This window comes from Arabidopsis lyrata (genome assembly GCF_000004255.2).
Source record: "Arabidopsis lyrata subsp. lyrata unplaced genomic scaffold ARALYscaffold_2, whole genome shotgun sequence".
NCBI lineage: Eukaryota > Viridiplantae > Streptophyta > Magnoliopsida > Brassicales > Brassicaceae > Arabidopsis > Arabidopsis lyrata.
In genome coordinates, this window is record NW_003302554.1 from 2,086,674 (window position 1) to 2,101,363 (window position 14,690).

Here is a 14,690-nt window from a genome sequence, read left to right on the forward strand (position 1 = left end):
TGCTAATTTATTGTTAAAAAATCAGTTCTTACTAAAAGAGTATTTTGGTGTTAAAAAAAAAAACTAAAAAGAATATTTTTTAAAAGTTTTCTTAACTATATTATTATAATAAAATTAGATCAAATATCTCTAATAATAATGTATTAACAAACAATAAAATATAATATTTCATCTCAAAATGTTATATAGTTCTTTTAGTGATGTGTTATCTTTACCTATCCCACACATAAGTTACAAAAAATAGAAACTAAACAAATTAAATTATTTTTATATTCAATTTTATAAGATGTGTTTGAGATTTTTATTTATTTACTTTATAATTATTCAGATTTTTTTATTACTCATTGAATTGCTTTTACTAAATTTTTTCATATAAAAATATACAATTTATTTTTAGTTTCTATGTTTCTAACAAAAGATCTTATGAATCTAAACAGACAAATTAAACTACAAAATATTCTCAGCGTTTCAATATCAATTAATATCATATTAGGAAAATATTTTTGAGTAATCATGTAACAATAACCACGGAACTAATAATAAATAATATAACTAAGCATTGATTGGAGAAATCACTTTTTGTTTTTCCATAATTATAAAATTTTTGCTGCTTAATAAACTAGCCTAAGTTCTAAGGGTTTTTCCAACGAGACGCCATCCCACCAGGGCCGGCGCAGGGGGCAAGCCACCGAAGCCACCGATTAGGGCTTTTTATCTAAAAATTTGTTAAATTTTCTTATATACAATAATTTTTATAGGGCTTTTTAAAAATATTGTGGACTTTTAGAGACAACTATAACATTCTTTTTAATGGTAAAAATCTAATTTAAAAGAATTTTTTTTATGGACTTTAATTTTGCTTAGGGCACCCAAATTTACCGGGCCGGCACTGCATCCCACTATATTTGGTGCAAAGTGTTCTCCAACCTGACGCCATGAACGACGAAATAATTTTTTTTTTGGTGTAACAACAATTGAAGAAAGAGTCGAAGTCCCAACGGTAGAAGTTGAAATGGCGGGCGACGATGATGCTCGATTTCAAGAATTTTTAGCTCGACACAGGCAAATCAAAGACCGGGAAGCTCATATTGAACTTCGAAATGCATTAATTGAGCACTTGTGGACGGAATATACTAATTCTGAGAATTAGTACAATGTAGTTTATTTTTTGTTATTTTTATTTATCGATTGTAATCTTATATTACTTCAATTAAAATAAATCAGTTATAAAAATTATTAGTATTTATCAAACTATTAAAAAATAGTGAAAATCTAAAATTTAATAATTGAATAATATTAAATTTATTTTTGGGGTGAGATTTAGTGTTAATGGTTGGAGATGAAAAAAAAAATAGTATACCAAAACACCAAATTTGGTGTTAAAATTTGGTGTTTTGGTGTATTGTTGTTGGAATTGCTCTAAGCACCACAATAATAGTAATAGGTCAGATGCAGCTGACCGTTTTATATTTGGTCGCTCGTGTCGTGTCTTGTTTACTACCCAGTCACATGATTAGAATTTCTTTAGGGATAATCTGTTGAAAATAACTAATTGTTTATATATAGAAATAACACTTTAATAAAATAAATCAGAAAGAAAATCCAAAATGTGTTTGTTTACGGCGATGCGACTGGATTGATTCTTTCAAAATGTTAATTATTCAATACTAATTAAACTACTCGTACATATCATGTAGATGTAATGATCATAATAAAATGAGTAGGTTGACTCACTGATGTATTGTCGCATGCCGTAATGGTAGCATAACCGCAAGCATTCTATTATTCCACGTCTTACATATTCGCAAATGCATGCATTATTTCGGAAACTTTACTGTAATTTATATTAATTTTGAATCTTGTTTAAAAAGAAGTGGATATATCTTTCCTTTCTATTTGTTAAGAAAAGAAGAAGAAGAAGTGGTCAAGTGGATATTAATAGTATGGTTTAATTAGGAGAGCGATCACGAGGCCAAAATAATAAGCCTCCCCCACCCATGTTATATGTCATTTTCTTAACTATTACATTACCTAAATTTCTTTTCTTTCTAATAAATACATGGTTTGAGTAAAAATTAAAGTTGGGCTCATTGATCATGCAAATTGTTCCAACCATAATTTGTTCATCTTTAATATGTATGTATATCAACTTCTAATTACACATATCATTAATTCAATGTTGGGATCTTAATTTTATTCTGTTGAAAATGCATTATTTTTAGTTTATTAGTAATATACTAATGGTTGAAAAAAGTATATGATATATAGAATTGTCCAAATCTACATTTGAAAATATTCTATGAAAGCTAGTAATATGGCTATAATAATTATAGTTTTGTTTTTTTTTTCATTTACATTGCTGAAATTTTTAATTTGTAAATATTTTTGAAACATTTATCGCACTAAAAATAGTTTATAAATGAATTGAGGGTGTACTAGAGTGGATCTTTTAAAAAATAATTTTATGGCTTATCATAATATATACATGGAATTCAAAATAGTAATAAATTTTAACTTCTTCTATAACAAAGATTTATTCTATATATTCTTATATTATTTTAACTAATGTCAAAATAAAATAAACTTTAACAATTGTAAAAGTAAGTGAAAGTCTTTTGGCTAAATGATCAAAAATTTACAAATTTTCACACCAATTCATAGAAAATGCATTTTTTGTAGATTAATGAATGCAATTTTTTCAAAAAAATCCTGAAATAATGCATACAATGGAATCAGTCTTGTTTTATGGTTCAAAACTATTTATCGTGAAATTTGCGGAGAAAAAAAAAAACTACTATTTATCGTGATTATGGTGTAAGTAGAATCGTCAGTTACAAATTAGTTCGAGTCTTATAGAAAAAAATATATGTCGTAGAGTTTTCGTGGAATTATTTATCATAATCGCATATATTCTATATACCTAAATATGATCAATTAGATATTATTTATAATAGATTAAATATATTTTTGTAGTGATGAATCAGACGCCATAAACAATTAAACACTTGTAAAACTATCTTCGGTCACAAGTAACTTCTTTAGATTTTTCAAATGCACAACACACTACTATATCGAACATTAAACAAGATCATTTACGATTATGCCAATACATTTTGATAGCTTAGAATCCCCATGTTTTTTTTCTTCATATCGCCAGATACATATGACACAGTATACAACAAATTAGCATGGATTTATCAATCAATCATACTTTTGTGTTTATCAATAGTCTTTTTTTTTTTTTTTTTTGGATATCTTTGGATCGACAAGGCCCGGTCCATAACTAATCCCTACTACGCGAGATAACGCGACTTACTGAAATCGAACTCCGGAGAAGAAGACGCAGTCAAGTGGACTTAACCACTTGACTAAAAGCACATCTCGGTGTTTATCAATAGTCATAATCTGTATATTATTTAATCCTATTTCACAGCTTCTCTAATTTTTATTTTGGCAAAAACATTAAAGAGTACTTTCCAACATTTGTTATATGGACCATGTCTCGGGTTCCCGTTGGACCCTTATGTTTGTGTGTGCTCGAGTTTATCTATTACAAAAACTTTTTGAAAATTGTAAAAGAAAAGGTCCACCAAAACTTAACATTAATATTATTAAGAAGTAAAAACAATAATATGACGACTGCTCTGATCAAAAACAGTAATATGTTGGTTACAGATTACACTAATGTGATATCTACAAGGTTTAATTTTATTTTTATCCCTATTAAGTTCTACCAATTGAGCATTCATCATTAGATAAGATTTTTTTTTTTTGTCAACAACTTTTAATTAAAAGTTTAAAACTAAAAAAACCACTACATATGTGATATATCAAATAAGATATACACTATGAAATTTCTCTCTAATTATAAATTTTTTCATTTAAAATCCAACTTCCATTTTCAAAACCTTACCAAAAGCGGAGTTATTGGTTCTTAAATTTTCAGAAAGTTATTGTCAATTTGATTATTTTTGGAAGTATGTTAATTAGATTGATGATTTCAGTTGATTTGTTATTCAACTAATAGATTTCGAACATTTATTATTATCGAGTGTTAATAAAAAAAGTCAAAATACATATAACACATTTAAGTATTTAACACATCTTCACATACTTTCTTATATCTCAACTAAATATTCAAATAAACAGTCCTACCAAAAAAAAAACTAAATATTCAAATAAACAAAAATTTAGCATAATTTTTACAATTCAAAAACTTTATATATCTATTATAAGTTCTTTTTTTATTCTCTGTCAAAAAATTACGTATAAAACAAATAAATATATATTACACATATAAGTTTTTTTGAATATATATTTTTGGCATTTTTTTGGGTCGGCCACATCTTACGTGTGTAATTTCAGATCATACGAGAAAAACAAATAAATCGAAAAAATCCAAAGGGCAAAACAGGTAAAACACCCTTTCCTCGTTACTTCAAAATTGGTAGTCAAATAAATAATTAAATAATTAATAACACGCAAATAAACTCACATTATATAACTCTGCCGAAGTTGCAGAGACTCTCACAGAAACAACGCAGACCAAAAAAAAAAAACTCAGATTTCAATATTCCCAATAAAAAAAGCTCTCCCAATTTTCTCTTCTCCAAAAAAAATGAATTCAGAATCATTAGAAAATCTCCACCGTCCATTGATTGAATCGTCGAAATCGTTCGTCGATTATCGTCTCGAGACTGTGTTAACAGATCGAGAATTGCCGTATTTTCGCCGGATTTATCTAGCGATGATGATAGAGATGAAGTTTCTCTTTCATTTGGCGGCTCCGGCGATCTTTGTGTACGTCATCAACAACGGTATGTCTATTCTCACACGTATCTTCGCCGGTCACGTCGGAAGCTTCGAACTCGCCGCCGCTTCACTTGGAAACAGTGGATTCAATATGTTCACCTATGGACTTCTGGTAAAAATAATCCTTAAAAAATTATTTCATCTGTTTTTGTTTAGATTTATTGGTTTTGAATAGTAAATTCTTATTAATGAGGTAAAAAAAATAAAGTGTATATAATTACCAATCACAAAAACGATATCAATCTTTTTTTAAAAACCATAAATGTTTTTGTTGATTGGTAACTCCTTATAGGTGTGATAAGGTGTGTACAATCACAAAAACGAAAAAAAATTAGTGTTACCAAAAGTTTGTTTGTTTGTTTTCAAAATCAAAAATTTCAATTAGAAGTAGCATTTGATGTAAAAACGGTTTTTTGGTCTTGAATAAATTTTACATTCAATTCACAAAAAAAAATCTATTAAAAAAGCGTAGAAAAATTACTGAAAATTTGACTAAAAGCTAGCCGGTTTCAACGTTTTTTCCTTATCAGTTGAAAAAACAGAGAAAATTTCTTGAAATATGAATAAAATCCTAATTCTAATCGTTTTATTTTTCCGGTGATATAGCTTGGAATGGGGAGTGCAGTGGAAACATTATGTGGTCAAGCACACGGAGCTCATCGATACGAAATGCTCGGTGTTTACCTCCAAAGATCAACAGTGGTTCTAATCCTAACATGTATACCAATGTCACTTCTCTTCCTCTTCTCAAATCCAATCCTTACTTCACTAGGAGAGCCAGAACAAGTGGCAACATTAGCTTCCGTATTCGTATACGGTATGATCCCAGTGATCTTCGCTTACGCAATCAATTTCCCTATCCAAAAGTTTCTCCAAGCACAAAGCATTGTCACTCCAAGCGCTTACATATCCGCCGCAACGCTCGTGATCCATCTCGTTCTTTCGTGGATCGCTGTGTATCGTCTTGGTTATGGTCTTTTGGCTTTATCTTTGATACATAGCTTCTCGTGGTGGATCATTGTTGTGGCTCAGATTGTTTATATTAAAATGAGTCCGAGATGTCGTCGGACTTGGGAAGGTTTTAGTTGGAAAGCTTTTGAAGGTCTTTGGGATTTTTTCCGATTATCGGCTGCTTCTGCCGTCATGCTTTGTCTTGAATCTTGGTACTCTCAGATTCTTGTTTTGCTCGCTGGACTTCTCAAGAACCCTGAACTTGCTTTGGATTCTCTCGCTATCTGGTAATTTTTTTTCAAACTTCTAATTATTTTTTTATTCATTAAAAGTAGTTTGATTTTTTACCTTTTGAGACGTACTAACATAAGGACATAAATCTGCAAAAAGAGAAAATTAAATTTGAGTAACGTCTAAAATCTAGTAAAAGTGTCCATGAAATTTAGCAGGAAACTTTGCTGTTAAAGTCGTAAAGTGAATCCTTTTTAAAAGAATTTCCATATTTAAAACAATTTGCAATGATGACAAATAATTTGTAGCATCTTTAGAGAAAGAAAATAATATAGTTTGTCGTATTATGGTGACACAAATTTAATTAGTGTAGTGGTTATATTATTTACCCATTTTCATTAAATACGATTTGATTTCTTTCTGTTTTGGTTTTAACAATTATTTCTTACCTTTTGAGACGTACTAACATAAATTGCAGAAAGAGAAATTTGATTTTCATGTAAAATTGTCCATGAAAATTAGCTGTAAATTTCTTAATTTCGATGTTTGATATAATCTGACAAGGAACAAATAATATGTCGCATTATGATGTGACACAAATGTAATTATCGTAGTGGTTAAGTATTTAAAGTGCTTTATGATTTCATTTTTTTCTGAAGAAGAGTCGAAAATGACGACTCTTCACACCTCGTTACGTCTTTTTCATTTTCAGTAGAAGATCTATAAGTTTTTGTCGTCACTTTGTATTTTTGTTAGATTTTTAACTGTGTCGTTTCCATTACACATGTGCACAAACCAGTTGTCAAAAATTGAAAATTTTGTTTGTTTTTGTTTTTGCAGCATGTCAATTTCTGCAATCTCATTCATGGTCTCCGTTGGATTCAATGCAGCTGCAAGGTTGGTGACAAAATTAATATTATTCACTCCAAAATATAAATAATCTTTTTTTTTTTGTTTCTTATGGGGTAACTAACACTACATTTTTTCAATTTATGTATAGTGTGAGAGTAAGCAATGAGCTAGGAGCCGGAAACCCGAGAGCAGCCGCGTTCTCCACGGTAGTGACGACTGGAGTATCATTCTTACTATCGGTTTTCGAGGCTATTGTGGTCTTATCATGGCGTAATGTCATCAGCTATGCGTTTACAGATAGTCCTGCAGTGGCTGAGGCCGTTGCGGATTTATCTCCCTTTTTAGCCATCACAATTGTCCTCAATGGAATTCAGCCAGTTTTGTCCGGTACAAAGAAACCCACATTTCACATCAAATCGTTATACATGGTAATGAAAGTATTAAAAACTGAATTTAATTTAATGTGCAAATATTTAGGTGTGGCTGTTGGATGTGGATGGCAAGCATTTGTTGCGTACGTAAACATTGGATGTTACTACGTTGTGGGGATACCAGTGGGATTCGTTCTTGGCTTCACTTTTGATATGGGAGCTAAGGTAAATAATTGAATTTTTCTCATGTAAATTTGGTTACAATTATTGTACCATATTAAATCATAATAGCTGTAATATTCAATGTGTGTGTATGAAATGGTGCAGGGAATATGGACAGGGATGATTGGTGGTACATTAATGCAAACAATAATCTTAGTGATTGTCACTTTACGAACTGATTGGGACAAAGAGGTAAATTAATTTCATTTTAAAACTAAAAGCAGTTTTAGGTTTTATAGTGAAAAGTTTTAGGCACAAATCTTTGTATGATTTTAGGTAGATTCAATGAATTGTGGTATTTATTAAAACTAATTTTATAATTTAGGTTGAAAAAGCTTCGAGCAGATTGGACCAGTGGGAAGAGAGCCGTGAGCCGCTTTTGAAGCAATAAATAAATTAAATAAAATGATTTATTTATTTTTGGTTTTTGGGAGTTTTGAGGTCAGATTGAAATCAAAATTTTTGTTTCCCCCAAAATTGGCGATGGAGGATCACTTGTAAGATGCAGATTCAATTGTTAAACTCTCGTTTTTCAATCGAAAAATGTATGTCGCTTTGTTAATTAATGACTTGGAAATTTGATTTTTTTCTTGGTGTTGTGGGAGTTTAAAATGGGAACAAATGTGGATTGTTTTTTTTTTTTTTTGTTTGAAGGAAATTTGAAAGTTTATAATCAACATAATTCAGTGTAAGAGTGGATATTTTTCCATATTAAAGAGAGTGACTAGATAGGGTATCGTTCCAATGTCTTATTAGTAGGAGTTAGGACCAAATACAATGGTCCAATCACTTCTCTAAATTAAATGAATCCAACCGCAGATAGCTCGAGTTTTAATTGGACAACAAAAATATGTGGTCCGTAGTATAGGATTGAATATGATAAAAACTAGTAATTCCAAAGACTAGTCTAAAATGAAAAAGAGAAATTGTTTTTGGGTTTCTAAGTAGTAAAACAAGACATGTACATAAAAGGCTAAACAAGTCAAATAAAGAAAACAGTGTTATAAATCACATATTGGATGGACTCCATAACCGTGGGCCTAATCCATATCCTAGAAGGCCCATGTCCATGTTCTTGAAGATTCTCCTTATGACGGCCTATATTGTACTTAGTGGGCTTTTGGGCTTTAGGGTTTACTAGGCCAATGGAGATTTGTCTCCCCTCATCATGTATATATATGTATCGAAACCTCATTCATTAATCAATAGAACAACAAGTTTTATAACAAACAGTTTAAATTCAAGAATTGAAAACATTGGATCTTTTTTTTTTTTTTTTTTTGAGCAAATGAAAACATTGGATCATTATAATGTAGTTCAACATAGGTAGGCAATGTACAACATCAAATCTGATATAAAGGGGTTTACGAATTAGGTGCAATCATAGAGCTTGCAATACTAATTAATTAGTAATCCACTTCTGCTGAACTAATTACATGTTGATTATCCAGTTTTGCTAAAAAATTTCCTTTACAAATTAAATAATCAACATGCATTAAGAAACAAGTTCAAGAAACTCACCAATCACCATAATATTAACTATCATTGACTAAGGAGAAAACTCACTCAGGACCTAAATTTTATGAGTGAGAGATTTTGAGGCCATTGAACTTTCCTAAGTGCTACTCTCAAAATGATCGTCTCCAAGTACCCCAACCTTACAGGCATCAACTTTGATCTCCCCCATGTCATCAAAGATGCTCCTTCTTATCCTGGTATATATACATTTTCCCGGTATTTTTTTTTTTAAAAACGATTTTTCTTACATCATTTGTTTAAGATTTGATCGAAAGAATGTCTTTTTTTTTTTTTGTGCAAAAGATAATTTCATTCAAATCAAATCATAGGTAGTACAAAGTTTAAGCAAACATCAACCTCAAAGTTGGAAACATCAAAGATAACTACTAGCACTCTTACAAGAGATTGGTAAAGGGAGGAGATAAGATAATTCGACGGTAAATCCATACATCGGAGACAAGAACAAGGTAGTAACTTACCACAAGCGAAAGAATGGTGAGTCGAAGACAATTCCACGAATACTTCGGGAGATTGTTGAATGGTCACGGTCCAAAAGAGACATAGTGACGTTGAGAAAAGGTCTTTAACATTGGATATCACCGGTTCGAAACACGCAGCTTCTACAAAGGTGGTTAAGGTATCCAAATGGTTTTGCAAACTTAAGATCGGAGACCAAACAATAGTTCTCTCTATTAAAGAGGATGGTTCTATCATAGGATTCTTAGACATATAGGAAAATGATGAGCTGCTCCCTAAGGCTCTAAGATCTTCCACCAGGGTTAATAAAAGCTCCTTGTCTAGACTATATAATAGTGTCAACGTGATGAGAGAAAGGAGTACTTGGCCAATCTCAAAACCATAACGAGACAATAGAAATCTAGTGTTTGACAAGGATTTAAGAGAAGCAGACCTGGGCCAAATTGGTAAATGGGTCAGACCATTTGCTTTAGTTATGGGCCGTGGTAAAATTCTTAGTGGGCCAGAAGCTGTCCAGCCCAAATCAAAAGAGGGATCGCAGCAAGCATCTAGGGTTTTGCCTCCTGTTGACTGCCACTTCTTCGAGTTAAACGACTGACCATAATTCCGACAAGACCACACCGGAGATGCGAGATCAAAAGAGAATGTCTTATTACTAAACAATGCAGGTATTGAGCATGTTAGAGGAGATATGTTTGTAAGTTAGTAAGTGTCCCTAAAGGCGATGCCATGTACTACTTAATAATATACTTGGTTTTCAAGACTCAATACCATATCTCCTAAATCTTGAGATCATAAAGTCCATCAAGGAAATTAAATCTATAAACATTTTCATTCGATTTTCTCATTGTTGTTACAGTTGATAGGCCACACTTGGAGAGACGAACAATATCTTCAATTCTTGAAGGTGTATACTTCCAGAAACATTCATGCCATCAAAGTTGTTTGCAACGCTTTCGGCATTCACATCGAGTTTCTCAAAAACATCTGAAAAAAGTCTCTTGATGATGGTTTTGTACAAAAATAAATTACTCCAAATTATAACTTTTCTTTTTTGACAATGAAAATAAAAATAAGCTTATGTATTAAAATCTCAAATTCAAGTATCAAAATTACGAAAAAAAAGACTAATACAATTTTTTATTTTCGAATATAAATAATTTTGAGTAACTATTCTTAACCGGATCCGTGGCGCAATGGTAGCGCGTCTGACTCCAGATCAGAAGGTTGCGTGTTCGATTCACGTCGGGTTCAATCCCCCGAACAAACATCCGGAATTTCTTTTTTTATATAATTTTTATCTTCATCACAAAACTCATCTCAACCGTCCATTATAATGACTTTTTAAAAAACCCATCAACGACTACGATTAGATTTACACAAACAAAAACCCTAATTCTTCAATCTCCGTCTGCTTCTCCATTTCACAGTCGTCTTCTTCTTCTTCTTCTTCTTCTTCAACAACAATCTAAAACCCTAAGAAAACAACAATGGCGTTACTCTCTCGAATCCGTTCATCAACCTCTCTCTTCCGTCACCTCAACGCATCACCACAAATCCGATCACTCTCCTCCGCTTCAACAATCCTCTCACCAGATTCAAAAACTCCTCTCACTAGCAAAGAAAAAAGCAAAGCCGCTCTTTCTCTTCTCAAATCCGAGAAAGATCCAGATCGTATCCTCGAAATCTGCCGTGCAGCTTCTCTTACTCCAGATTGTCACATTGATCGAATTGCTTTCTCCGCCGCCGTCGAGAATCTCGCCGAGAAGAAACATTTCTCCGCTGTATCGAATCTCCTCGATGGATTCATCGAAAATCGACAAGATCTCAAATCGGAACGTTTCGCTGCTCACGCTATTGTTTTGTATGCTCAAGCGAATATGCTTGATCACTCTTTAAGGGTTTTTCGTGATCTTGAGAAATTTGAAATCCCTCGTACGGTGAAGTCTTTGAATGCTCTTCTCTTTGCTTGTTTAGTAGCTAAGGATTACAAAGAAGCTAAAAGAGTTTACATTGAGATGCCTAAGATGTATGGGATTGAGCCTGATCTTGAGACTTATAATCGTATGATCAAAGTGTTCTGTGAATCCGGTTCAGCGAGTTCTTCGTACTCCATTGTTGCGGAGATGGAGAGGAAAGGGATAAAGCCAAATAGTTCTAGCTTTGGTTTGATGATTTCTGGGTTTTATTCAGAGGATAAGAATGATGAAGTAGGGAAAGTGTTGGTGATGATGAAAGATCGCGGTGTTAATATCGGTGTTTCGACTTATAATATTAGGATTCAGAGTTTGTGTAAGAGGAAGAAATCTAAGGAAGCAAAAGCTTTGCTTGATGGGATGTTATCTGCAGGGATGAAACCGAATACGGTTACTTATAGCCATTTGATTCGTGGGTTTTGCAATGAAGATGATTTCGAGGAAGCGAAGAAGTTGTTTAAGGTTATGGTGAACAGAGGATGTAAGCCTGATAGTGAGTGTTACTTCACTCTTATATATTACTTGTGCAAAGGAGGAGACTTTGAGACGGCTTTGGTTCTTTGTAAAGAGAGTATGGAGAAGAATTGGGTTCCGAGTTTTAGTATCATGAAGTCGCTTGTTAACGGACTAGCTAAAGATTCGAAAGTCGACGAAGCAAAGGAGCTCATTGGGCAAGTAAAAGAGAAGTTCACTAGAAACGTCGAGTTGTGGAATGAAGTCGAAGCTGCATTACCGCAATGAATCAAAAGATATTTACGGGTTTGACTGTTCCCGAGATCGGTATTTTCAAATTTTACGAATTTTCTCTCTTCATTTGTCAGCAATGCAATGAAATAAGTTTCTAGCTTCTGCTTAGACGATAGTAATCTTTTGAATCATCGTGGTCCATGTTAGATTTTCAGAGAGAATCAAGTCATGAACTTAGTTTCATAGGTTTATCTTCGTAGTTTTTGGTTTCGGAATCAGAGAGATCTTAAGCATTTTATCTGTAAGATTGGTCATATCATTGAAGCAGTTTTAGCCTGTCTTAATGGTCAACACTTTGTCTTCGTATGTTTATATTATATAGTATGATGACTATATAATATATAAAGAAGTTTAATCTCTACATGCTTACCACGAACTAATGTGTTTTGAGTAAAGATTTGATTGGAAGTTTGTTAAAAGAGAGAGATACGCGTTGGCTTATTCACGAACAGAGAAGAAAACCCTAAAAATAAGAAAAAGAAAAGAAATCCTTTTATCCAAATTTGAGAGATCCAAACATGGAAACATTCATATATAACAACAATAAGAGACGGCAAAACTTTGTGATCCTCCCGCAAATTCTCTTGTCATGCAACATCATTTTCCTGGGAAAGATCTGATCTTTCTTTCAGATTCGTTTTGCCCAGACAGGGTTTGGATCTGAAAGGATCGGTAAGAGAGACAAGATCGAATCTTTCCTTAGGGGATTCATTTCAAAGTGTTTGTTTTTGTCTGAAGATCAAGAACACAAAAGAAAAAAAGAAAAAAACGGAGGAAGGAAGAAGAAAAATGATGAAGCTTTGTCCTTGTTTCATCAACCCGCAACAACTCGGACCTAATTCGCCTAGAGATTCATTTGATGAAGGTCTTACAGCTTATAGAGGCCATAGCCGTAAACTTTTTGCTCTGTTCACATTTCGCTCACACCGAAAAGGTACTCGTAAATGTTGTCACTTCTTTGTCTAATCAACCTTCTCAAAGATTTGATCATATCATTTGGTTTCTGAAAATGTTTATGAACATTGATAAATGCAGGAAGCTGCAGGCAGAAGTATATAACAGAGGAGATAAAGAAGTATGGGAACGTGAAGAACTGCGGTCGAATCTTCAAATTCAAGGAACTAATAGCTGCAACCGATAATTTCAGCATGGATTGTATGATTGGAGAAGGCGGTTTCGGAAGAGTCTACAAAGGGTTCCTCAGCAGTCTCAATCAGGTCCTTTTTCAATATCTCAATCATCTTATATAAGTGTGCGAATTTGGCGAAAAGTTGCTAATTTTTGTTTGATTGAATGATGAGAAGTTTAGGTGGTGGCTGTAAAGAGGCTTGATAGGAATGGATTGCAAGGAACAAGAGAGTTCTTTGCAGAAGTGATGGTATTGAGTTTGGCTCAACATCCAAACCTTGTCAATCTCATTGGCTATTGCGTGGAAGACGACCAACGAGTCCTCGTTTACGAATTCATGCCCAACGGATCTTTGGAAGATCATTTGTTCGGTAAAATCTATGACCTTTTTCATTATTATATCATCAACATCAAGCATTTGATATATAATCTAATGTTTTAATCTTTATTCACTGTATAGACTTACCAGAAGAGGCACCAAGTCTAGACTGGTTCACGAGAATGCGGATAGTGCATGGTGCAGCTAAAGGGCTCGAGTACTTGCACGATTATGCAGATCCTCCTGTGATCTACCGCGATTTCAAAGCTTCAAACATATTGTTACAATCTGATTTCAACTCAAAGCTATCAGATTTTGGGTTAGCTAGGCTTGGACCAACTGAAGGCAAAGATCATGTGTCGACTAGAGTCATGGGAACATACGGATACTGTGCTCCTGAATACGCGATGACTGGTCAACTCACTGCTAAATCCGATGTTTACAGCTTCGGTGTTGTCCTCCTTGAGATAATTTCTGGGAGACGAGCTATTGATGGCGATAGACCAACTGAAGAACAAAACTTGATCTCTTGGGTACTTCATCAAGCAAGAGTCTTGTTAAAATGTTTTTTTTGTTGCTTGAGAAGGAAGAAACCGATTAAAGTCTTTTTTTTTTGCAGGCGGAACCGTTGTTGAAAGATAGAAGGATGTTTGCACAGATTGTGGATCCAAATCTAGAAGGGAATTACCCAGTAAAAGGGTTGCATCAAGCTCTAGCGATTGCAGCAATGTGTTTGCAAGAAGAAGCAGAGACTAGGCCATTGATGGGAGATGTGGTCACAGCACTTGAGTTCTTGGCTAAGCCTATAGAGGTTGTTGATAACACTAATACTACTCCTGCCGCCTCTGCTACTCAGACATCATCATCTGATTCATAAAACTAAACTTTTTTTTTTCAATCCTTTAAAACATTTTTTTTTTCTTTTAACGTAAAATCCAAGAAAAGTAATTAGGGTTAGAGTTCGAAGTCAATCGGATGCAAAAACAATTCTTTGTAATATGGTGTAATTTGGCATTGGGGAGATCGCATCATCTGTGAATCACATTATTAATCTCATACTACACTTTTTTTTTGATGATCTCTTTT

The 14,690-nt window shown here is 33.1% G+C and overlaps 4 protein-coding genes and 1 non-coding gene across 5 annotated transcripts; 4 read left to right on the forward strand and 1 right to left on the reverse strand.

Annotated features, from left to right (window-relative positions):
• Positions 1-4,522: 4,522 nt before the first annotated feature.
• On the forward strand, positions 4,523-8,028 carry LOC9322567 (protein DETOXIFICATION 37). Its single transcript, XM_021034949.1, has 7 exons — positions 4,523-4,924; positions 5,419-6,050; positions 6,835-6,891; positions 6,995-7,233; positions 7,324-7,442; positions 7,545-7,631; positions 7,765-8,028. The coding sequence occupies exons 1-7, from the start codon at positions 4,619-4,621 to the stop codon at positions 7,828-7,830; spliced, it is 1,506 nt and encodes a 501-aa protein (XP_020890608.1). The 5' UTR covers positions 4,523-4,618; the 3' UTR covers positions 7,831-8,028.
• A 692-nt stretch (positions 8,029-8,720) lies between these two features.
• LOC110230859 lies at positions 8,721-10,130 on the reverse strand (the record flags this gene model as incomplete). The annotated part of the gene is made up of 1 exon (XM_021035050.1): positions 8,721-10,130. A coding segment is annotated over one exon (855 nt), but the record flags the coding sequence as incomplete, so codon positions are not given.
• Positions 10,131-10,616: 486 nt separating this feature from the next.
• TRNAW-CCA lies at positions 10,617-10,688 on the forward strand. Its single transcript has one exon. It is a non-coding gene; the product is annotated as a tRNA-Trp (tRNA).
• A 142-nt stretch (positions 10,689-10,830) lies between these two features.
• Positions 10,831-12,438, forward strand: LOC9322569 (pentatricopeptide repeat-containing protein At1g61870, mitochondrial). Its single transcript, XM_021035653.1, has one exon. The coding sequence runs from the start codon at positions 10,925-10,927 to the stop codon at positions 12,149-12,151; it is 1,227 nt and encodes a 408-aa protein (XP_020891312.1). The 5' UTR covers positions 10,831-10,924; the 3' UTR covers positions 12,152-12,438.
• A 149-nt stretch (positions 12,439-12,587) lies between these two features.
• Positions 12,588-14,677, forward strand: LOC9322570 (probable serine/threonine-protein kinase PBL23). Its single transcript, XM_021035654.1, has 5 exons — positions 12,588-13,091; positions 13,193-13,374; positions 13,467-13,656; positions 13,746-14,137; positions 14,224-14,677. Exons 1-5 carry the CDS (start codon positions 12,947-12,949, stop codon positions 14,479-14,481), a joined length of 1,167 nt encoding a protein of 388 aa, XP_020891313.1. The 5' UTR covers positions 12,588-12,946; the 3' UTR covers positions 14,482-14,677.
• Positions 14,678-14,690: the final 13 nt, after the last annotated feature.